This window comes from Notamacropus eugenii, chromosome 3 (assembly GCF_028372415.1).
Source record: "Notamacropus eugenii isolate mMacEug1 chromosome 3, mMacEug1.pri_v2, whole genome shotgun sequence".
Classification (NCBI taxonomy): Eukaryota; Metazoa; Chordata; class Mammalia; order Diprotodontia; family Macropodidae; genus Notamacropus; species Notamacropus eugenii.
In genome coordinates, this window is record NC_092874.1 from 402,769,037 (window position 1) to 402,792,620 (window position 23,584).

General features: G+C 38.4%; 1 protein-coding gene and 1 pseudogene across 1 annotated transcript in view; both read left to right on the plus strand.

Moving 5' to 3' along the window:
- SUSD1 (sushi domain containing 1) overlaps positions 1–23,584 on the plus strand; it is a 311,600-nt gene that overhangs the window by 34,043 nt on the left and 253,973 nt on the right. The window contains exons 2-3 of the mRNA XM_072598065.1: positions 12,653–12,766; positions 14,138–14,293. Of these exons, the coding sequence (XP_072454166.1) occupies positions 12,653–12,766; positions 14,138–14,293 (270 nt within the window). The remainder of the gene's footprint in view (positions 1–12,652; positions 12,767–14,137; positions 14,294–23,584) is intronic.
- LOC140531164 (mRNA decay activator protein ZFP36 pseudogene) lies at positions 14,333–22,291 on the plus strand (annotated as a pseudogene).

The following is a 23,584-nucleotide window of genomic DNA, read 5'->3' on the forward strand; positions in this document are numbered from 1 at the left end:
GATACAGTGTATTGAACGTAGTAAGTATTTAACAAATGTTGGTGGCATGAAAGAAACTGATTCAACAAAGGGTAGAAACAGTCTTAAGGGGCTAACAAATATTACTTCATTCACTCATATGGTTTTTCTGAGATAAGAACTTTGTAAACTTTGAAGCCTTATGTGAATGTATACCATCTAATCTATCTCTTCAGACATTTTTGGTGTTGTTCAGTCATGTCTGACTCTTAAGTAGGGCTTTCTTGGCAAAGCTGCTAGAGTGGTTTGCCATTTCTTTCTCCATTTTACAGACAAGGAATTGAGGCAAGAGTATCTGAGACTAGATTTGAATTCAGATCTTCCTGACTCCAGGCCCAGTGCTTTATTCACAGCACCACTTAGTTACCCTCTCTTTACACATAGACACAAGTAAAAGTTAGCCTAGGTTTGAAGTACATCCTCAATATCATAGCTTAAGAGCTCCCACCAATTTTTGGGAGCCAAGAAGACAGAGTAAACAGTAAGTTGCTCCCACTCTCCTTTACTGACCTTGAAAAATCCAGAAAATACCACCCCAGGAAAAATCCTGGAACAGTGGAGTCAGCAGAAAGACAAGGTACAACACTGTTTTAGCTCTGGAGGCTAGGGGGATTAACAAGAAAGGTCCCTCTTGCTGTGGCTGAAGGGAACCAGTACAGGAACCAGTATAGTACAGGGAGGCATCTAGGCAAACCAGTGGCAAGCCTCACTTCAGCAAACCAGAAGGAGATCCTGAGCCCCAGGGTGGTGGAGATGGCAAGTGCCAACATGAGGACCTCCCACTTGCTTTTGCACAGCAAGGGAAATTGGCAGACACCAGCACAGAGAACCACCACCTAACCCTTCCTCCCCAAGATGGCATGCAATCTTATATGGGTTCTACACATACATTCTTACTAAATACATTTTCACCTTAGTGGTGTTGCACAGAAGAATTAAAATGAATGGGAGAAACCATGAAAAAAAAACCCAAACCAAAACAAAACATAACACAAGAGAAAATAGTCTGCTTCATTCTGTGATCCAATTCCATAGTTCTTTCTCTGGATGTGGATGGCATTTTGCCTCAAGAGTCCATTGGGAATATTTTAGGTCCTTGCATTGCAGTGAGGGCTAAATGTACCAGAAATATTACTCGCGCACTGTGGTTGTTACGGTGTACAAAGTTCTCCTGGTTCTGCTCCTTTCACTCAGCATCATTTCATATAAGGTCTTCCAGGCCTCTCTGAAGTCTTCCTGTTCATCATTTCTTATAGCATAGTAGTATTTGTGGATAGCATTTTCCATCATGAGTCTGTTGGAGTTGTCTTAGATCCTTGCATTGCTGAGAAGAGCTAAGTTTATCAAAGTCAATCCCTTGGCTGTTACTGTGTACAATGTTCTCCTGGTTCTGCTCATTTCGCCCAATATCAGTTCATGTAAGTCTTTTCAGGTTTTTCTGAAGTCTGCCTGCTCATCATTTCTTACAGCACAGTAGTATTCCATTACATTCATATACCACAACTTATTCAAGCATTCTCCAGCTGATGGACATACCTTCAGTTTCCAAATCTTTGCTACTACAGAAAGAGCTGCTATAAATATTTTGTATATGTAGTTCCTTACCCCTTTTTTACAATCTCTTTGGTATACAGACCTAGAAGTGGTATTGCTGGGTCAAAGCGTATGCACAGTTTTATGGTCCTGTGGACATAGTTCCAAATAATTCTCCAGAATCATTGGATCAGTTCACAACTCCACCAACTAGTGTTCCAATTTTCTCACATCTTCTCTAACATTTATCATTTTCCTGTTTTGTTATGTTAGCCAGTCTGATAGGTGTGATGTGGCACCTCAGAGTTGTTTTAATTTGTATTTCTCTAATCAATAGTGATTTAGAACATTTTTTCATATGACTACAGGTAGCTTTAATTTTTTCCTCTGAAAACTGTCTGTTCATATCCTTTGACCATTTATCAAATGAGAAATGACTTTTATTCTTATAAATTCCACCCATTTCTCTATATATTTTAGAAATGAGGCCTTTATCAGAGATAATGGCTGTAAAAATTCTTTCCCAGCTTTCTTCTTCCCTTCTAATCTTGGTTGCATTGGCTTTGTGCAAAAACTTTTCGATTTAATTTAATCAAAGTCATCCATTTTACATTTCATAATGTTCTCTATGTCTTGTTTGGTCATAAATTCTTCCCTTCTCCATGGATCTGACAAGTAAACTATTCCCTGATTTCCTAATTTTTTTATAGCATCTCCTTTTACATCTAAATCATGTATCTATTTTGACTTTGTCTTGGTTTAGGGTGTAAGATGTTGGTGTGTACCTACGTTTTGCGATACTATTTTAAAGTTTTCCCAAAAGGTTTTATCAAATGGTGAGTTCTTATCCCAGAAACTGGAGTCTTTGGATTTATCAAATAGTAAATTACTATAGTCATTGGCTATTGTGTCTTATGTACTTAACCTATTCCACTGATCTATCCTTCTATTTCTTAGCCAGTACCAAGTAGTTTTGATTATTGCTGCTTTATAACACAATTTAAGATCTGGTACAGGTAGGCCACCTTCCCTTGCATTTCTTTTCATTGGTATTCCTTACCTTTTGTTCTTCTAGATGGGCTTTGTTATTTTTTCTAGTTTTATAAAATAATTTTTGGTAATTTAATTGGTATGGCACTGAATAAGTAAATTAATTAAGGTAGAATTGTCATTTTTATTATATTAGCTTGGCCTATCCATGAGTAACTCATATTTTTCTAGTTATTTAGATCTGACTTTGTTTATCTGGAAGATGTTTTGTAATTGTGTTCATATAATTCCTGGGTTTGTTTTGGCAGGTAGACTCCCACATATTTTATAATGTCTACTGTAACTTTAAATGGAATTTCTTTTTCTACCTCTTGCTGTTAGGCTTTGTTACTAATATAAAATAATGCCAATGATTTATATGGGTTTATTTTATATCTTGCAACTTTGCTAAATTTGCTATTTATTGCAAGGAATTTTTTACTTGCTTCTCTGGGATTCTCTAAGTATATCATCATATAATATGCACAGAGTGATAGCTTTGTTTCTTCTTTACCTATTCTAAGTCCTTCAATTTATTTTTCTTCTCTTATTGCTAAAGCTAACATTTCAAGTACAATATTGAATAGTGGTGATAATGCACATCCTTTTTTCACTCCTGAAGTGACTGGAAGTGCTTAAAGCTTATTGCAATTACACATAATGCTTGCTGATGGTTTAAGACAAATTCTACCTATCATTTTAAGGAAGACTCCATTTATTCCTGTGTTCTCTATTGTTTTTAATAGGAATGGGTGTTGTATTCTGTCAAATGCTTTTTCTGCATCTATTGAGATAATAATATGATTTCTGTTAGTTTTGTTGTTGATGTGGTCAGTTATGTAATTTTCCTAATATTGAAGCAGCCCTGCATTCCTGGTGTAAATCGTACCTGGTTATAGTATATTATCTTTGAGATAGGTTGCTGTAATCTCTTTGCTAATATTGTATTCAAAAGCTTTACATCTATATTCATTAAGAAAATTTGTCTATAATTTTCTTTCTCGGTTTTGGCTCTTCCTGGTTTAGGTATCAGTACCATGTTTGTATCATAAAAAGAGTTTGGTAGGATTCCTCTGCCTATTTTCCCAAAGAGTTTGCACAGTATTAGAATTAATTGTTCTTTAAATGTTTGATATAATTTATTTGTAAATCCATTTGGCCCTGGAGATTTTTTTCTTTGGGAGTTCATTGATGGCTTGTTCAATTTCTCTTTCTGAAATGGGATTATTAAAGTATTTTACTTTCTCTTCTGTTAATTTGGGCAATTCATATTTTTGTAAATATTCATCCATTTCACTAAGATTGCCAAATTTATTAGCACACAGTTGGGTAAAATGGCTCCTAATTATTGTTTTGATTTCCTCTTCATTGGTGGCAAATTCATCTTTTTTCATTTTTGATACTGGTAATTTGTTTTTCTTTCTTTTTTTAAAAAATTAAATTAACCAAATGTTTATCTATTTTAGTGATCTTTTTCATAAAACCAGCTCTTACTTTTACTTATTATTTCAATAATTTTCTTAATTTCAGTTTTATTAATCTCTCCTTTGGTTTTCAGAATTTCTAGTTTGGTATTTACTTGGGGATTTTAGTTTGTTCTTTTTCTAGCTTTTTTAGTTGCATGGTCAATTCATTGGTCTCCTCTTTCTCTATTTTATTCGTGTAAACATTCAGAGATAGAAAACTTCTCCTAAGAACTGTTTTTGCTGCATCCCTGATCCAGCCATTTTGGGGAGCAATTTGGAACTATGTGCAAAGGGCTATAAAACCATGCATACCCTTTGGCCCAGCAATACCACTTCTTGGTCTGTATCCCAGAGAGATCATAAAAAGGGGAAAGGAACTACATATACAGAAATATTTATAGCAGCCCACATCTAACACTCTGTCTTTCATGCCTTTCATTTCTTTTCCCAATTTTTCTTCTACCTCTCTTATTTGACTTTTAAAATCCAGAAGGCTTTTTGGGCTTGCAACTAGTTCATATTTTCTTTTGAGGTTTCAGATGTGGGTATATTGACAATGTTGTCCTCTTCTGAATTTGTGCCTTGATCTTCCCTGTCCCTATAGTACGAATCTATGGTCGTGGTATATTTCTGCATTTTGCTCATGGTATTTGCCTATTTCCTGACTTTTAAAGTTGAGCTCTGCTACTGGAACATAGGGACCACTGACCCAAACTTCTTGTGTTGGGAGCCTGGGACCTGGTCCCTGCCTTTGTGTGCTGGAGCCTCAGGTGCTAGCAGCTGGAGGCTGTAAGGGGTCTGGCAACTTACCTGGTGCTGAGCTGGGATCAGCAACACTGACACTCTTGGGGTCGGGGTGGGGTGTCTGGCCCCTGGAGAATGCTGCTCACCTGGGCTTCTTTAAAGAACTGGAAGGTTTAGCTGCTGGAGGATGTCTGTCAGCTTGGAGATGTGCCTCCTGGAGTTGTGCTTCCTGGAATTGTGCCGAAGCACCAGGAGTTTTGGCTACTGGAGGAAGCCTTCCTGTGGTACACGTGGTGGTTTTTTGAGCTGGTGCCTACTGGTTCCCCTGCCTGAGGGGAACTGCTGAGGCACTTGTTGGAGGGGTCCCTGATGTTGACACTTGCCTGCTTCACGACCGTTGGGCTCAGGATCTCCCCCTGTTTTGCTGAGGTAGCGCTTGCTGATATGCCTCCCATTCTGCTGGCTCAGCTCTTCTAGGGTTTTTCCTGGCTCAATATTTTCTGAGCTTTCAGAGGTCAGTGAAGGAGAGTGAGAGTGACTTCTTACTCTGCCATCTTGGCTCCCAGAAGTCCCAGATTCTAAGAATTATGTAAGACTTAGAAATTATTCTGATCCAAATTTGTTTTGGGCTAGGAATCTATATATCTTGGGCTAGCATCTAGCCCAAATAGGGTTGAGGTGAAGGACAGGAATGAGGAATAGGTAACAATCTGCTTTTATTGTATGAAGCCAAGCCAATATGTGGTTATGTCTTTGAATACACACATCCATCCTTATTTGCATTTTTTTTTTTTGTAGTGCCTACTAAGAAAGCTGGCTTTCAAAGAAAAGGTACTGTACTATGATTGGTTTTTTTAATTGGAATTTTTTATTTGGAATTAGAAGAATTGGGTTTTAATCCTGACTCTGACAGTTAATAGCTATGTGAATTTAGACAAGTCACTTAGCCTTTGGAGGTCTGTTTCTTGATCTGTAAAATAAGGGGACTAGACTGGATGATCTCCCAGGTTCCTTTCATCTCTAAATGAATGATCCTAAAACCCAAGCTTTCAGCCAGTGAAAGTACACTAAAAACTAATAGGTCTAACTCTATTTACAAATGTATTAGTGCCAACTTTGATACGTGCCACTCTAGATGTTATAGACTCTTCTGTTTATGTTCTTAACTATCTTTGTGTTGGCTTCTGTGAGGCTTCTACCCAACACTCCCAGTCAAGGAAGGAGGCAGACCTACTCTCCCATCTCCCTCCTCCATCATTTCCCACCCCAGTTTTGGGTCTAATAAGCTTTACAAATATTTGTAATAATGCATTTTAAAGAAAAACTACTGTTACCTCTTAGAAGAGCTCTCCTTACAAGGTAGCGAAGTTGAACAAAACCATCACAGAAACCACATCTGAAACTATATACAACATTTTATACCTATTGTGGTCTGGGAGGTTTTCTAACCACTAATGTGTCTCATGCATAACTTCCTCTGATTCAGGAGTTGGGGAGAGAAATTGTACCTTCAAGACTCCTCTTCTGGTAAGTGATTGTTGAGAGTAGAAGCTAAATTCACCTATATCTTACTCTCTCTATTACTTTCCTTTTTTGGCTGCTGTGAGCCCTGGGTCTGGTTCAGAAAAGGATATTCCCTCTTCTCTATTGTCTTCTTTCAACTGGCTCTGAATTTCCTGAACCTTTGATAACATTCAATACCTTAAAAATAACGTTATTACTTTTGCGGTGGTCGGTTGGTTGGTTGGTTGTTGCCTTTCATTCTTGAAGAAGATCAAAATGACATCTAAGTCAAACGGCAAAATGACTACGCTAAAGTCGTTTCAGTCAGTGTGGCTGACCAGAGGAATACGGGCTTGGAATGCTCTACCACAGGTTGGGCACAAATAGTCCATGTGAACATTTTGTGTGGGATACCCAAAATTTGTGCATCCTGCTTTTCCTTTGAGCTGTTTCAATTCTGCTTTGTTCTTAGAGCATGACATCTTCTCTGATGTGGGCCCACCATGCTGAATGGTCCTGTACCAGTGGCTCCCATGTCACACAATCAATTCCAAACTTCTCGAGAGAGACCTTGAGATTGTCCTTGTATTGCTTCTTCTTACCATCATGTGAATGCTTGCCCTGTGTGAGTTCTCCACAAAATAGTCTTTAGAGCATACATATGTTTTGCATTTGAACTACATGACTAACCCATCGCAGCTGTGCTCTCTGAAGCAGAGTTTGAATGCTTGGCAGTTACTTTGAGTAGCCCTCAGTGTTTTATATTGCCAGGTGATCTTCAAAATTTCCTAAGACAATTGAAATGAAATGTTGTCAAATGCTTTCAGTGAGGATGAACATGGCATCAAGGTCAGCTACCACACTGATGGTAAATTCTTCATCTTGAAAAGACTACAAGCCAACACCAAAGTGGAGGGAGTATTGGTGCATGATTTTCTGTTTGCAGATGATTGTGCACTCAATGCAGCCTCTGAAGCTGAGATGCAACAAAGTATGGATCAATTCTCTGCTGCCTGTGCTAATTTTGGCCTAATAATAGAAACCAAGAAAACACAAGTGCTCCATCAGCCACCATCACACCATCCATACATGGAACCATCAGTTACAACAAATGGAGAAGTTCTGAACGCGGTGGAGAAGTTCACTTACCTTGGTAGTGCGTTTTCTAGGGAAGTACACATTGACAGTGAGGTTGATGCATGCATTGCCAGAGCTAGCTCAGTGTTTGGGAGACTCTGAAGAAAAGTTTGGGACAGAGGAGGTACTAGACTGACTACCAAACTGAAGGGCTACAGAGCCGTTGTGCTGACCTCGTTGTTATATACTTATGAAACATGGACAGTCTACCAGCACCATGCCAAGGAACTGAATTGCTTCCATTTGAACTGTCTTAGGAAGATTCTGAGGATCACCTGGCAGGACAAGGTACCAGACACTGAAGTACTTGATCGAGCTGAACTGCCAAGTATTCAAACTATGCTTTAGAGAGCACAACTCTGATGGGCTGGCCATGTTGTTTGAATGAAAAATGTATGCCTGCTAAAAAGTCTATTTTATGGAGAACTCACATGGAGCAGGCGATTACATGGTAGTCAGAAGAAGAGATGCAGGGACACTTTCAAGGTCTCTCTCAAGAACTTTGGATTTGACTGTGCAACATGGGAGACACTGGCACAGGATCACTCAGCATGGCATGCCCACATCAGAAAGGGTGCTGAACTCCTTGAGCAAAGCAGAGTTGAGACAGCACAAAGTAAATGCAGGATGCACAAATTTGGGATATCCACCCCAAATATTCATATGGAGTCTCTGTGGTAGAGCATTCTGAGCTCATATTTTTCTGATCAGCCATAGTCGTATACATTGAAATTTCACTTTATCATGGTGATGTCATTTTGGTCCTCTTCCAAGACAAAGGGCAACAACCAATGTTCTCCTTCCTCACTTTTCTGCCTCTAAGAATCCCTAGGTCCTCTGAGGCTCATTTCAGGTGCCATTTACACTAGGAAGTTTTTCTTGATCCATGCTTATGCTCCCCAATTTTTAGTACTGTTTACTTGGTATATGTTTTGTAGTAATTGTCTCAAAGTGTCATTTCAGTCGAATGTAAGATACTTGAAGGAAGAAACTATTTATTTCTCTGTATATCCTCAGTGCCTTGCATATTGTAGGTATTTAATGAATATTTGTATTACTAATATTACCCACCAACATGGTAGATCTCTCTCAACCCTCTTTTGTTGCAAATAAGTATAATGAAGCAAAACAAATTTGTGTTGTTTTGGTTCCATTTGAAAATATTTCATTTCACACGTTCAATCCACAAAGATGTTGCTCTATTATTAGTCTTCTGGAGTTGTTATTGGTGATTGCATTAATCAGTATTCCTAAGTATTTCAGAATAATTTTTCTTTAAATGTTGTGGTGCTGGTCCATAGAGCTATAAATAGTTCTCTTGGTTTGGCTCATTTCTCTCTGCATCAGTTCACAAATGTGTTCTCAGGTTTCTTGGAATCTGTCCCTTTCATTTCTTATGGCGAATAATATTCTGTCATATTGATATGTCATAGTTTGTCAGCCATTCCCTCTTTGTGGATTCCCACTTTGCTTCAGCTTTTTGCTACTGTGTTGTTATAAATATTTTAAATAATATTTAGATATTTAAAAATATTATAAATATTTTTGTACATATGAATTCTTCCCCTCTTTCTTTGATTTCTTTGAGGTAAAAGACTAGTTATGGTATGGCTACATTTGAGGGGATACTCAGTTTTGCAACTTTACACAAGCTTTCACTTTATAGTTCAACGAATAGTACATTGATTTGCCTGTCTTCCCACATTCCCTCCAACAATTTCCATATTTTTTTGTCATTTAAAAAATGTGGTCCTTATGAGGGGGAATAGCAGAGTTACTTCAGTGTGCATTTCCTTTATTACTAGTAATTTGGAGCATTTTTATTTGGTTGTTGAGAGCTTGCAGTTCATTTTTGGTGAACCACTGGTTCCTGTTCTTTAAACATTTCTGTATTGGGAAATGATTCTTATTCATATGTATATCTCTCTCTCTATATATGTCATTATAACTAACTGGGAGTCAGGTAGCTGTCCCCAGTTGAAAAAATGCCTCCGAATGCCCTAGTATGATTGATGCCATGACAGAGGACTTATCAAAAATAAAAAATGAACTTTAGCTACTCTAGAATTTTACTTTGTTGTCTCATCCCCAATAAGAAGGATCCATTTCTCTCAGTTCTTACCTTTTCCCTCTGGTGAGGAAACATGAGACATCAGAGTATTACATTTTTGTGATATGTAACTAGTGAGTTGGGCAACTAGGTGGTGCAGTGGATAAAGCACCAGTGCAGGAGTCAGGGGGACCTGAGTTCAAATCTCACCTCAGACACTTGACAGTCACTAGCTGTGTGACCTTGGGCAAGTCACTTTACCCCGATTGCCTCATCCTGGCTCATCTCCTGTCAATGGCTGTGGAGGAAGGAGAAGTGAGGCTGGTGACCTGCACAGCCCTCCCTCACTCAAAATGAACTCAAGTAGTATATACTTACAACATACAGATACACATTAATTCCTTCTAGATCTTGGCTATTAGACCTTTATCAGAGAAATTTGTTGCAAATATTTTCTCCAGTTAATTTTCCTCCTTCACATGCTAACTGCATTTATTTATATAAAAACTTTCAATTTTATGTAATCAAAACTGTCCATTTTATATCCTGTGATCTTCTCCATCCTTTGTCAAGAATTCTTCCCTTCTTCACAATTGTGAAAGGCATCTCCTTCCACTCTCATCTAACTTTCTAATTATGATATTATCTTTTATATCTAGGTCACGTAATTGTTTGTAATTTATTGTGGTATATAGTATGAGATGTGAATCTAAGCATTATTCTTCTGAGATTTTTCCAGTTTTCCCAACCTTTTTTTCTTTAATAGTGAATCCTTAGTTTGTGATTTTTGGCGTATGGAATGCTATGCTACTTCTTTCAGTTGCTTTTGCTCTGCATTGATTAACAGTACCAAACAGTTTTGATGATTACTAGTTTGTATTATAATTAGAGATTTGGTACTGTCAGACCTCTTTCTTTTCCACTTTTTTCATAATTTCCTTGGAGATTCTTGACTTCTTATTACTTTAGATGAATTTTATTATGTTATTATCACATAATTTATTATTATTTTATTATAGAGCTATGTCATTTTCTTTTAAGTAATCCTTTGGTAATTTAGGTAGTATTATTTTATTGGCATGTTCAAACCACGAAAAAGTAATATTTTTCCAGTTATCTGATGAAATATCTTTATTTCTGTAAAGTGTTTTTATAGAAATTGAAAGAATAAATGTTAGCAAGGAAAAAATAAAATGATGACTTTGCAGGTGATAAGATGGCATACAAGAGAACCCTAGAGATTCAACTAAAATAAATAGAGAAATTAATTACTCCAGTAAGTTTGGAGATGAAACCTACAAAATGCATCAGAATTTTTGTTTATTACCTATAAAATCCTGTAGAATTAGAAAACAAAATTACATTTAAAATTTAAAATGAAAATACATTAAAATATTGAAAGTATAAAATATCTGGGGGTTCATTCACTAAGGCACATAGGAATTAAATGAATAGGGCTAGATATTAGATGTATGATTTCATGAAATTTTTGGATGTGGAAACTACCAAGGCAAATTAGCTCTTTCTCTGCAATTTATCATCTTAGAGCTTTGCCTGGAGTATTGGAGAGTTATGTGAGTCTCTCAGATTCATGAGGCCAGTATGTGTTGGAGGTAGAATTTCAATTCAGGTCTTCCTGAAGACCAGCTCTCCATCTACAATGTCATATATCCTCTCCCTCTCTGAAAAATGGTGAAAGTAATGCTTATTCCTTCTATCCCACATGATGTTACTTCTTGTTGTAACCCTTGGCTTTTGCCTTTTGGGATATCACATACTATGACTTCTCTTTGTAGGTATTGTTGTTAAGTCTTGTGTGATAGTAACTTTGATTCCTTGGTACTTAAACTCTTTCTTTCTTACTGCTTTCGGTATTATTTCTTTGACTTGGAAGTTCTGGGTTTTGACAGTGTTAGTTCTGGGTATTTTAAGGGTGGGTCTTCTTTCAGGAGATGATTAGTGCATTCTTTTTGTTTTGATTCTAATGGATATAGGCAGTTTTCTTTGATCATTTCTTGAAATGTGATGTCCTAGTCTCTGTCTCTCTCTCCCCCCTCTATATATGTGTGTGTGTGTGTGTGTGTGTGTGTGTGTGTATATATATATATATATATATATATATATATATATATATATATATATATATATATATATATACACATACATTCTTTTCTTGGGGATAGTAAATATTTTATATTTTCTTCTATTTTCATAATCTTTTGACTATTATTATTCTTCTCATCTCATAGAGTGATTAGTTTTCTTTGCTCTGTTTTATTTTTCAGGGAGTCCATTATTTGGGTAAGATTTTCTTATATTTTCTATTCTAACCAATTTATTCTCCTTTCTTTTTTCCCCTTCTGAATCCTCCTTTCATTTCTAATTTATATTTTTTTTAATCTTGAGTTTTTTTATTTTTTGCAACTGCTATTTTAGTCTTTGTGGTGAAGTCATTATTTTCCTCTTTGAAGCTCTTCCTATAGTTGTTATGAGGTTCTTTTTGTTTAGGTTTATTTCTTGAACTTATCTTACCTTAGTAAGTGTTGGGTGTCTTCCGTTACTGATCTCAAAGAACTTACATTCTAGTTTGGAAAGGGACTTTAGCACATGTATACATATAACTATCATACAAGGCAGAATGTAAATGTGATACAAGAGGAATCAAGTGTTATGTTAGTTTCTAATGGTAATTAGTAGCCTGGTTAATGTCTAGGTTTTTTATTAAAAATATGAGTGAGAGGTTTTTATTAGAAATATATCATTGAGATGTAGGCATATTCTCAGGCAATAGTAACTCATCCTTACCACAGAAAGAATAAATTTTGATTGCCCTCATGATGCCTTTGAGGCAATTTCCCATTTCTGATCCTTACAGGCACATTTTTCAGCTTGGCTCCTCATACGCAGCCACGATTTGACGCATATGCTTCTTAAGCATCTATCATCAGGGTGTTCCCCCAGAAACTTAGCCCTGCATGTAGAATCCTGCGGGTAGCAAAAAGCTGCTCCTCCTTAACCCCTTCTGAATTATACATTTGTCTACCTATAGAGAGTAGCAGACAGTGCTGGATTTGCTCAATTATACACAATTCTAGTGCCCATTTGTAGGGAATCACAAGCTGAGTTGTTAGGGGTGTTTTTCTGTTCCTTAAAGATATGATCTATGATTCAGTTTCAGATGTCTGTGCCACTTGTCACGTACATGCTACCTGTCAGCAGAGAGATGGGAAGGAGATCTGTATTTGCAATTATGGATTTGTGGGCAATGGGAGAACCCAGTGTCATGGTAAGTCCTAAATTTTCTGATATTGAAGAGTTGAAAAGGAGCAGAATGTTTATATAATCACAGAATAATAAGGATAGAAGAGGCCCAAGAGAACCACTGGGTCTATCCCCTCATTTTACACATGAGAAAGCTGAGACCCAGAGAGGGGAAGGGATTTATGGAAGGGATTCCTTATCTAGGAGTGTTGGACGACTGAATTTGTTCATGCAAATCCTTTTTATTCTGAAGTAAAAACTTTTAAAGAATATTCCCCATGATAAGTTTTTATTCTGGAGGGATAAGGAAAGGTAGCATGGTGCTGCCACTAGGTCCACTAGGAAGGGGATGCAAGTTACAGTCATAAAGAAATGGGTTTGAATCTTGGCTCTTCCATTTAAAAGCTGTATGATCTTGGGAAAGTCACTTGATTTCTGTGTGCCTACTTTTCTCATATGTATAAAGAAGGGTGGTGGAAACATAGTTTCTAAGGTCTCTTATCTCTAAATCTCCCAATACGAAATCCAATTTTTAGTTTAAAAGCAACTTGAATTCCATTTCCCCAAAGTGATAGGAAGGCAGTGAATAACTAGTTTCTCATCTGGTATAAAGAATGAGTTGGAAAAAGACAATCTAATTGCATCATGGAATGTCAGCATTAGAAAGAACCTCAGAGATGAGCTACTTCAACCCCTACCTGGCGTAAAGATTGCCTCTACAACTTACATGATCAGTTTAATGACAAACATTTATTAAGCACCTGCTATGTATAAGGCACTGTTTTAGGCACTGTAGACACAAGAATTGGAATGATCCAGGACCCACCCCAATGGAACTTATATTCTTATATATATAGATCCTAGGAAAATATGAGATCACTGATCTGTTTGAATACCACTAGGGTTGGGGAACTCATTGAGACCTGTGAAGTAACTCACTTTATTTTTAGACACCTCTAATTATTTGGAAGTTTTTCCTTTATATTGAACTAAACCTTGTTTCCCTATAATTTTGATCCATCCCTTGGTCCTCTACCTCTTCTCTGATGCTAAGGGGAACAAAATTTTTGCTGGGCATCATATTGCAGTGGCAAGAGTATTGGATTAGGAGTCAGAAGAACTCTGCTTGACCCATGTGACTTTGGGGGAGCCATTCATAAGCTCTGAGGCTCAGTTTCCTCATCTATAATATTAGAGGATTGGACTAAATGATTGCTAAGCTCTTTTCCATGAGAATCTGTAATCTTGTGTCTAAGCCCTTTCCACATGAATTATTTCTCATATAGGCCATGAAAAGAAAAGGTTAGTAAACCCATCTTAGTGGTTCTAAATATAGCATCACTGCACAGTATATCTTTATAATCTGTTTTTTTTGTACATTGGAATGTGTCAACAGATAAGGATGAGTGTCAATTCGGAGCTACTGTGGTCTGTGGGAATAAAGCATCATGCCACAATACACTTGGAGGCTTTTATTGCATTTGTCTGGAAGGATATCGAGCAACAAACAACAACAGAACTTTCATTCCCAATGACGGCACTTTTTGTACAGGTAAATGGAAAACACCTGGGTGAGGAGCTTAGGGGAGACATGGAGCTGAAAGAAAACAGAAGCAGGTGTTTTTCAGTGCTAAGATTTTCTCCCCCATCTCCCATTCTTGCAAGTAGGAACAAATAACTATAATGCTGTGGAGTATATTTAGAAAGCTAACCTGGGGGTTGTTGGTATGTTAGCGTGGAAGTGGTTATGTGCACTATGTGAATTCCAGGTGAGTGTATTCATCTTTGTGCAGATGGTAAATGAGGTGGTAAGTAAGAAAATTAGTTTAGGAGAGAGTGGCAACTGAAGGCTTAAACACCAGGCATACACTTGGAAGGAGCCCAATGGAAAGGTGAGAGATTGGACTGAGGATTGCCTTGGAGTGTCTTTTTCTCCTCCTTTCACCCCTCCTCTTCATTCCCCTTTGTATGAACAGTAATGAAAAGCTCAAAGATCGGATTTCATCTAGTACCACTTGTGTCATGAGTAGCTGTGCTCTCTCATGGGTTTCTGTTATGGAAAGAGATCCTTAACAAGTTGAAGATCCATAGCCTTTGCTTTGTTGCTCAATCATAGTACATGGAAGCTCCCAGAAGTTTCTACATCTTGGCAATGGCATTGTGAATGCTGGAATCATAGAAGTGATACCTTGGGGATCATCTTGAGGGGATCTGAGAGGCAACAGTGGTATATTTGATATGTGGCTTTGGAGTCCGGAAAACCTGAGTTCAAGTTCCACCTCTGATACCTACTGGTCCTGTGGCCCTGGGAAAGTATTTTAGTGCTCTAGGTAAATCTAATTATAGATTAGATCTATATTATATACTAAATATATTTACTATGTCCATATGATACAAAATAATATATCTAATTATATGTTTATAATAATATGCAGTATATATTTAATGTTATAATATATAATAAAATTATACATTAGATTTACATACATCAAATTATAAATTGCAGAAAAATGTGTGAACTTGCTTTAATAGAGGGAGTTTCATCATCTGGGAGTTCCCTACATTACTGAAACCACTGGTCTGGTCCTCTGTCTACTGGGACAAAGGTCATGGGGTTCATTTAGTCACCCTTCAGTCTCCAAAATGGTGGGGGAAACGGAAGCAAAAATAGAATGTATTGTGTCCCTTCAGTGACTAGTCACTGTGTCCCTTCAGTGTTAGGGACTGGCTTTGAGAGTGGAGAAACACAGCTGGCATCTTGCAGTGCAAAGATGATCTCAAGAGGCTACCGCCACACCTGGGTTGAAAAGGAGGAAGTTCTGTGCTATTATTAGGGCTGGCATGCAATAATCAAATGTATTAGACCTTCTGGCTTACCCTGTAATATAAGGGAAAATGAGGGGGAGGAAATACTAGGTAAGAGCTTTCAGCAACTTGACAGTGATGGTCTGTTGTTCTGTTCTGTTCTTTCAGTGTTTGTTGTGGGGATCCTGGTGGATAATCCTATGGAATGGGTAGTCAGGAGCTCACACAGTGTATCTGTTCCTTTGGGTATTTCTGGATGAGTCATTGACAGTCACTGGCACTGATCCAGAGCCTAGATGCAAAATATATTTTAAAAGAAAGGTATTATATGATGAAGAATACTTGCCTGTTCAATCTAAAATTGTTTATTCTATAATTAAGCCTGATACCCATATCCCTCATAAGAGATAGCCTTTGATGGGCTTTATAACAAGATACATGAGGCCACGTGGAGTTGGTTCATGGATGGCATTTGAACTGACATCTTGGGATGTTGAATAATATGTTCCTGGAATTGAGATCAAATTGCTTACCTTTTCAAGGAGGGGGATTGGAAGGAGGGAGGGAGAGAATTTGGAACTCAAAATCTTTAAAAAATGAATGTTAAAAATGTTTTTGCTTGTAATTGGAAAATATTTAATGAAATAAGTAAAAAAATACTTTAAAATATTATGTGTTCCTGGTCAACTTGTAGAAAGAAGTTGAGTGAGGAAGAGGAATTTCAGTCTATCCACAGCTTCTCTAGGCAAGATATAGATTTAGAGCTAGGAGGAACTTTAAAGATCTTCTAGTCCAGCCACCTGATTTTATAGAAGAGGAAACTGAATTTCAGAGTGGTCAAGAGACTTACCTAAGGTCACAAACATCTCTGGGTATGGATAAGAGATGGGTCACATACTAATTATATTCAGTGTATTCACAATGACAGTGAAAACTGAATCATGTATTATATCATTCTGGTTTTCTGGGTTTTTTTTTTTTATGATAATATTAAGACAGAAAAAAGTAACCAACCAGGATTATGAGGGGCTCACAGAGGTTACTTAAGTGCTTCTTAAGATCTTAAGTGATCTTAAAATATGGCAGAATTTTTAAAGTAATCAAAGAATGAAAAAGAAGAGAACCATGTTTTCATTTCTTCCTTGACTGAAATGACAAGTTCTATTTATTTTATCCTTTTAACTGGTACCGGGGCATAGCAGGTACAGTATGATTTATTCTTGGAATGAATATGGGAATTAGCTGAAATCCATTTCAGAATATCCTGAATAGCTTTGATAACAAATGACTTTCCACCTGGATGCACAAATGACTTGCTGTGAAATTAGACTTGGTGGGTGAAAAAAATAGCAAACATAGCAAGAACTCAGAACCATGGAGCTTACAAGATTTTATTTTATCCTGTTTACATTCCACTCAATTTGAGGCTTGCTATATATAAAAATATCTACCACATCTGAGGGGCCCTTCACAACCCCTCCCCCCAAGAGCAAACAAAACAGTGGAAGCTTTCTTTATAGTTGGGGTTTTTGTTTTATTTTGGGGTCATTTTAAAAGAGCTGGATGATGTGAAGATTTTTGTAGGGTTAGGGATTCTGTTCGGAAGAAAGAGGAAGAAAAAATCAGTTTCTTCATGACTCATATGCTTAAGGGGGTGGCAAGTGATAGGATGTGTGAAATGGAGCTGAAGGTAAAATTGGAGGCAGTTGCTGCTGTTAGTTTAAAGTAACCACTCACTCACTGTGTGACCTTGGTCAAGTCGCTTAACACAATCTCCAATAAAATAAAATTAAATTAAGTGATCACTCCTTTCTTGTTTTGTAGAGTGGGTTTAAGGTTCATGATAGAGTGGGGAAAATGATGGACCTGGAGTGAGAAGATCTACATATGAGTTCTAGATCTGATATTAAATGTGTAGAAGTGATTCCAGTTCTGAACTTTCATTTCTTTATCTAAAACTGGGATAATGATAATAATTACACTATCTAATTCACAGGTTTCATTTCTATGATGGGAGAAGGGGCTCTATCCAGAAATTATTGTGATATAAAAATTAAAGGCATCAAAAGCTCATTTTACAAGTTATTTATCCATATAAGCTTATTTAAAAAGAAATAGGGTTATTCTGGCATCACTCATTCTTGATATATCCGTGTTATAACCGTTTCTCTTTTTAATGATCACAGACTATCTTGTTAATAATATGAATCAAGCTCTTTAGCTGATAATTCAAAGAATTTCCTTTTTTGAAATTGGGACCATTTTTTTTGTTGTTCAGTCATTTCATCCACTTCCTGATTCTTTGTGACTTCATTTGGAATTATCTTGGCAAAGATACCGAAGCAATTTGCCATTTCCTTCTCCAGCTCATTTTTCAGCTGAGAAAACTGAGGCAAAGAGAGTTAAGTGACTTGCCCAGCATCACATAGTGTCTGAGGCCAAATTTGAACTCAGAGAGATGAGTCTTCCTGACTCTAGACCTGGCACTGTACCCACTGTGCCACCTACCTATCATGGGATCATATTTATCCAACTCCAAATTTCCTTTTTCTCTGGTTTCTCAAAAATCATAGGCAACATCTGGGCAGTTATATCCTTGAGTTATTTCAATACCCTGGGAAACTGTTTTTCTGTCTTTTTAAAAAGAAAATCAGTTAAGCAAAAATAATCTACAGAACGATTGCATCTGATGTCACATTCTGTAATCTTTCTCATCTCTGCAAAGAATAGAAAGGGATGTTTCATTACCTGTTTTCCTGAACCAAGATTAGTCATTGCAAATATTCAGAGCCTGGCTTCCATTTGATGTGTTTTTTCAAAGTAATAATACTTATTTTGCTCTTGAAAAAATTATTTTCTACATTCTTTAACTTCTTTTGATTCTTTCACTAAACTTGTAAGGTGAGGGGGACTCCAGGTGTTATTTTTATTTTACAGATGAGGAAACTGACACTGGGGAAGTTAAATGAGTTGCTCATGGTCACCCAACAAAGAAGTGCCAAGGATAGGATTTAAATCCAGATCTTTTTGACTCCAAGTCACATATTTTACCTGTTGTACCATATAGTTTTCCATTGTGCCCTTTTTATTTACATAATTTTAGTCATCTTATATATTGTTCTGATTCTTGTTTCACTCTGGATCAGTTTGTAAAATTCTTCTTAGTTTTCTTCAGTTACTCCTTTTTAATTTTTTTTCTGTACAATAAGATTGAATTATATTCACATGTTGCAATTTGTTTAGTCATTCCCCAATGGATGGGCATTGACTTTGTTCCCACCTATTTGTTATCAACAAAGTAGTGTTATGAAAATTTGGACACAAATGGGATTTTTTTTATGTCCTTGACCTCTTTTGGATATATTTTTAGTAGTAGTTTTGTTGAGGACACAAGCAAGATAGTGCTTTTTCTTAAATAAATTCTAAGTCATTTTCCAGAAATGTTGCCCTAATAAGCAATTACACCAACAGTATATTAGTGTGCCTGTCTTTCTATAGCCCTTTCAGCACTGATGATTTCCTATTTTTAGACATCTTTGCCAATTTTTTGAGTGAGGTGGAAAGTTTCAGTCCTGATTTCAATTATAATTCTCTTCTTTTTAGTGATCTGAATTGTGTTTTCTGTGGCTATTAATTGCTTGCAATTCTTCTGAAAACTATTTATGTATTTTTGACCATTTTTCTACTGGGGAAATGACTCATGGTCTTATATATAATTCGTGTCAATTCCCTGTGTATCTTGATGTAATGTTAAGGGAATTTGAAGATCTTCCTTGCCCCTCAATAGGCCCATGTGACTTACTTTGAGCTTTGGCCTAGCCCACAACTTGAGTCACATGGAGCCTGAATCACATAACCATGGTGGGAGGAACCTGCCCAATAGGTGGAGCACAAAGTGATAGTGAAGCAGAGCTGGGAGAAGGTGGCACAGAGCTGAGGCAAAACAGCTGGCACGAGTGGGAGAGGGAAGAATTTTGCTGAGGAGAGCATGTTTATGGAGAGGTCTACTGGGAGATAAAGCTTGGGGATGTCAGTGTTCTGTAAATTGATGACATGTATAAACTTCTTTGTTACTATGGTGAATTTGGCTTTCTGGTATCTGAATAAATACCTTGATTTCATCTTTGAGGAAGAGTTATTTATATTTTGTGAATTTACCCTGGAAATATACATGCATATTCATAGTTACTGCTATGAGTATTGCATTGGCAGTACACTTGGATATTGGGCTTTTGTTAGAGATGTTTCATAATTTTTTTCCTACTTAATTTATCTTTTTAGTTTTTAAAAATCTCTTTTTTTTTTCTTTATTGACAGAGTTCCCTGATTAGGTAAATTCTGTAGATAAATACACTTAGATTTCAGCAAATTTTTTTTTTATAGAAATCATTTTATAGATTCCCATATGTTCCCTGTGAACAAGATGAAGAGATTAAGGGGGCAGAGCCAAGATGGCTGCATAGAAGGATGGACCTGCTGTGGCTCTCCCCGCAAAACCCATAAAATACCTGTGTAAATGACTCTAAACAAATTCTAGAGCAGCAGAAGCCACAAAATAACAGTGTGAAAGAGATTTCCAGCTCAAGGAAGCCTGGAAGATCAACAGGAAAGGTCTGTCTCACTAGGCTCAGAGCAGAGTGCAGTCCACAGAGCGCAACCCAGCCTTGGTCACATGGCATGGCAGGGACATGACTGGAGCAGGCTTCATAAGGGCCCAGAATCCCAGGTAGCAGCTGCGGTTCCCAAATTCCTCAACCCACCAATGCCAGAGACAGCTTCAAAGGTCAGTGAGAAAGCTCTTTCACCTGAGTGAGAAGGGAGCAGGGTCCTGCCCCAACATGGGCCCCAGGAGGCTGCAATGTCCATTTTTGGAGCCCTTGTCTAAAGACTCTGGGGGAATCATTCCTCTGATGTGAATATCAGTCCTGTGTGGTGGCTCTGGGGTGAGGAGGAGTACTGGCATGGTGGAGCTAGAGGCGGTTGTGGAGAGGGAACCCTACTCGCAGATCCTGGGCAGAAAAGCTTGTGATTGCTCCCAAACCAGAATGCAGGCCAAGAGAGGAGTAAATTCCTCTCCCTTGACTGCCACCTTGGAGAAACTAGAACTTACAGGTCCCTAGAGTATACCCTCTACTTGACAAAGGACTCAAAAGTCAAATAACTGGTAAATGCCAAAAAAAGGGAAAAAAAGACCATAGAAGGTTACTTTCTTGGTGAACAGGTATTTTCCTTCATCCTTTTGGATGAGGAAGAACAAAGTATACCATTAGAGGAAGACATCAAAGTCAAGGCTTCTTCATCCAAAACCTCCAAAATAAATTTGCAATGGTCTCAGGCCATGGAAGAGCTCCAAAGAGATTTTGAAAATCAAGTAAGAGAGGTGGAAGAAAAACTGGGAAGAGAAATAAGAGTGATGCAAGAAAATCATGAAAAGCAAGTAAACAGCTTGCTAAAGAAGTCCCCAAAAATGCTGAAGAAAATAATACCTTTAAAAATAGATTTACCAAATGGCAGAAGAGGTCCAAAAAGCCAATGAGGAGAAGAAAGCTTTAAAAAGAAGAATTAACAAATGGAAAAGGAGGTTCAAAATCTCACTGAAGAAAATAGTTCTTTGAAAATGAGAATGGAGCAGATGGAAGCTAATGACTTTATGAGAAACCGAGAAATTGCAAAATAAAACCCTCTACGAGAAACTCCTGTCTCTGAGTCTGAAGCTGGCCTCTGCAGCTCAAGGAGAACTGGACTCTCATCTAGGCTGGGGCTCTCGAAGCCCCTGGAGTCCAAGCCTTGCAAACCTAGAGCTGCCTTCTGCCCCACAGCCCTGGCCCTGCTGGGTTCCCAGCTCCCAGGCTGTTCTACTAGCTTGGTGGAGGGCTAGGCCTGGGTGTCCCTGCTGCAGGGCTTTGAGCCTCTGCTACCCAGAGCTGTGCCAGCTGCCAGTACCACGCCCTCTGAAGCTCGTTTCATGTCCCTGGCTATGGCGGCCTCCTTGTCCAGATACAAGATGGAGTTGTGGTGGACCTTCTCAGAGAGTGGCAAATGCACCTACAGTTCCAAGTGCCAGTTTGACCATGGACCTGGAGAGCTACGGCCAGCCAGCCACCACCCCAAATACAAGATGGAGCTGTGCTGCAAATTCTTAGTCATGGGCGCTTGCCCCTATGGAAACCATCGCCATTTCATCCACTCTCCACATGAAATTCTGTCTGTGGTGTTGGGTCACCTGCCCCTCCCCCACCAGAGTGTCAGCTTCTCTGGGATCCCCTCTTCCTGATGCTGGGGCTCTCCCATTCTGGGCCCTCCAGGTGTGCCAGACCTACCCTCCCCCTTGGGCTTCTTCTCCCTTCCTTCCTCTCTGCCCCCACTGCCCACCACCCCCAGGGAGGTCCCTTTCTCACCCTCTGCCTTCTCTGCTGCCCCTGGTCCAGTGCCCTGGGAAGCCACAGTGGGAGAAAGCTGCTGCTCCTCCTGCCTCCAGACCATGGAAACATGGGGGCCCACAAGGGATGCCCTGAGCCTGGGGCTGGGGTTGGGGCTGGCCCGAAGCCCTTCTGCTCACTCCCTGAGCTCTGAGCCAGATGATCAGGCCAGTAGTGGAGGAAGCAGCCTGGGGGGGGGGGGGGTCTGACTCCCCAGTGTTTGAGGTGGCAGTGGGTGGAGCCTTTGCCTCCTCTAACTCTCACCTCCTAGCCCTGACTATTCCCTGGGGCTCCCCATCTTTAACCGGCTTTCTGTGTCTGACTGAACACCCCTGTTACTCCAAACTTAGTTGAGTAGGAGATCAGGAAGTTTCTCTCCCCTTCCATTGCCAGGTGTGCCCAGATGTGGAGGTGCCTCATCTCCTTAGTCCCCAGAGCATTCACCCATTGCCTAGTCTCCCAGGGCAGGTCCCTATGACAAGCAAAAACTCTCAAAGAGGTGTTCTGGGGATGGGTATTTAATGTAGCATACTGAATCAACATATAAGTGTGTATACATACATACATATGTACACATATATGTGTATATATATACACACATATATATGTGTGTATATATTACAGTGTGTTCCAAAAGTCTTAATTCAGTTGTAAGCATTACTAGGTTAAAACTGTACTGTCTTTGAGATACTCTATTAAGAGGGGGATCAGAATAAGAGATACCCCTCTTTCTTCATGCTGTGAAAAGGCTTCCTCAAGTCTCCCCTGGACGGGGATCTCCCCAGCCCTGGTGCTCAAACTCTACCTAACCAGACCAAATCCAAGTCTCCCTGCGTCACCTGGGGCCACTTATTTATGGTGACAACATTATTTATTCTGATGGGTTTTATAGTATTTATATATGCAGTCGTTCCCTCTCCCTTTTGTCTAATATTGGGAGGTTGCTGCCACTATAATATATATTTGAAAGGTTATTGTGTGTGTGTGTGTGTGTGTGTGTGTGTGTGTATAGTTAGCTAAACAAAGAAGAAATCTATTTTTGTTTTTGGTGGAGTTTGTTTTTTAATTAAAACTAATACAATTCACAAAAAAAAGAAAAAAGAAAAACAACTGACCTGGAAAATAGATCCAGGAGAAACAATTTTAAAATTATGGGGTTATGGTGAAAAAAAAGAGCCTAGACATCATCTTTCATGAAATTATCAAGGAAAACTGCCCTTATATTCTAGAACCAGAGGGTGAAATAAATATTGAAAGAATCCACCGATCACCTTCTGAAAGAGATTTGAAAAGAAAAACTCCTAGGAATATTGTAGCCAGATTCCAGAGTTCCCAGGTCAAGGAGAAAATATTGCAAGCAGCCAGAAAGAAACAATTTGAGTATTGTGGAAATCCAATCAGGATAACACAAGATCTAGCAGCATCTACATTAAGGAATCAAAGGGCTTAGAAGTCAAAGAAACTAGGATTAAAACCAAGAATTACCTACCCAGCAAAACTGAGTATAATACTTCAGGGGGAAAATGGTCATTCAATGAAATAGAAGACTTTCAAGCATTCCTGATGAGAAGACAAGAGCTGAATAGAAAATTTGACTTTCAAACACAAGAATCAAGAGA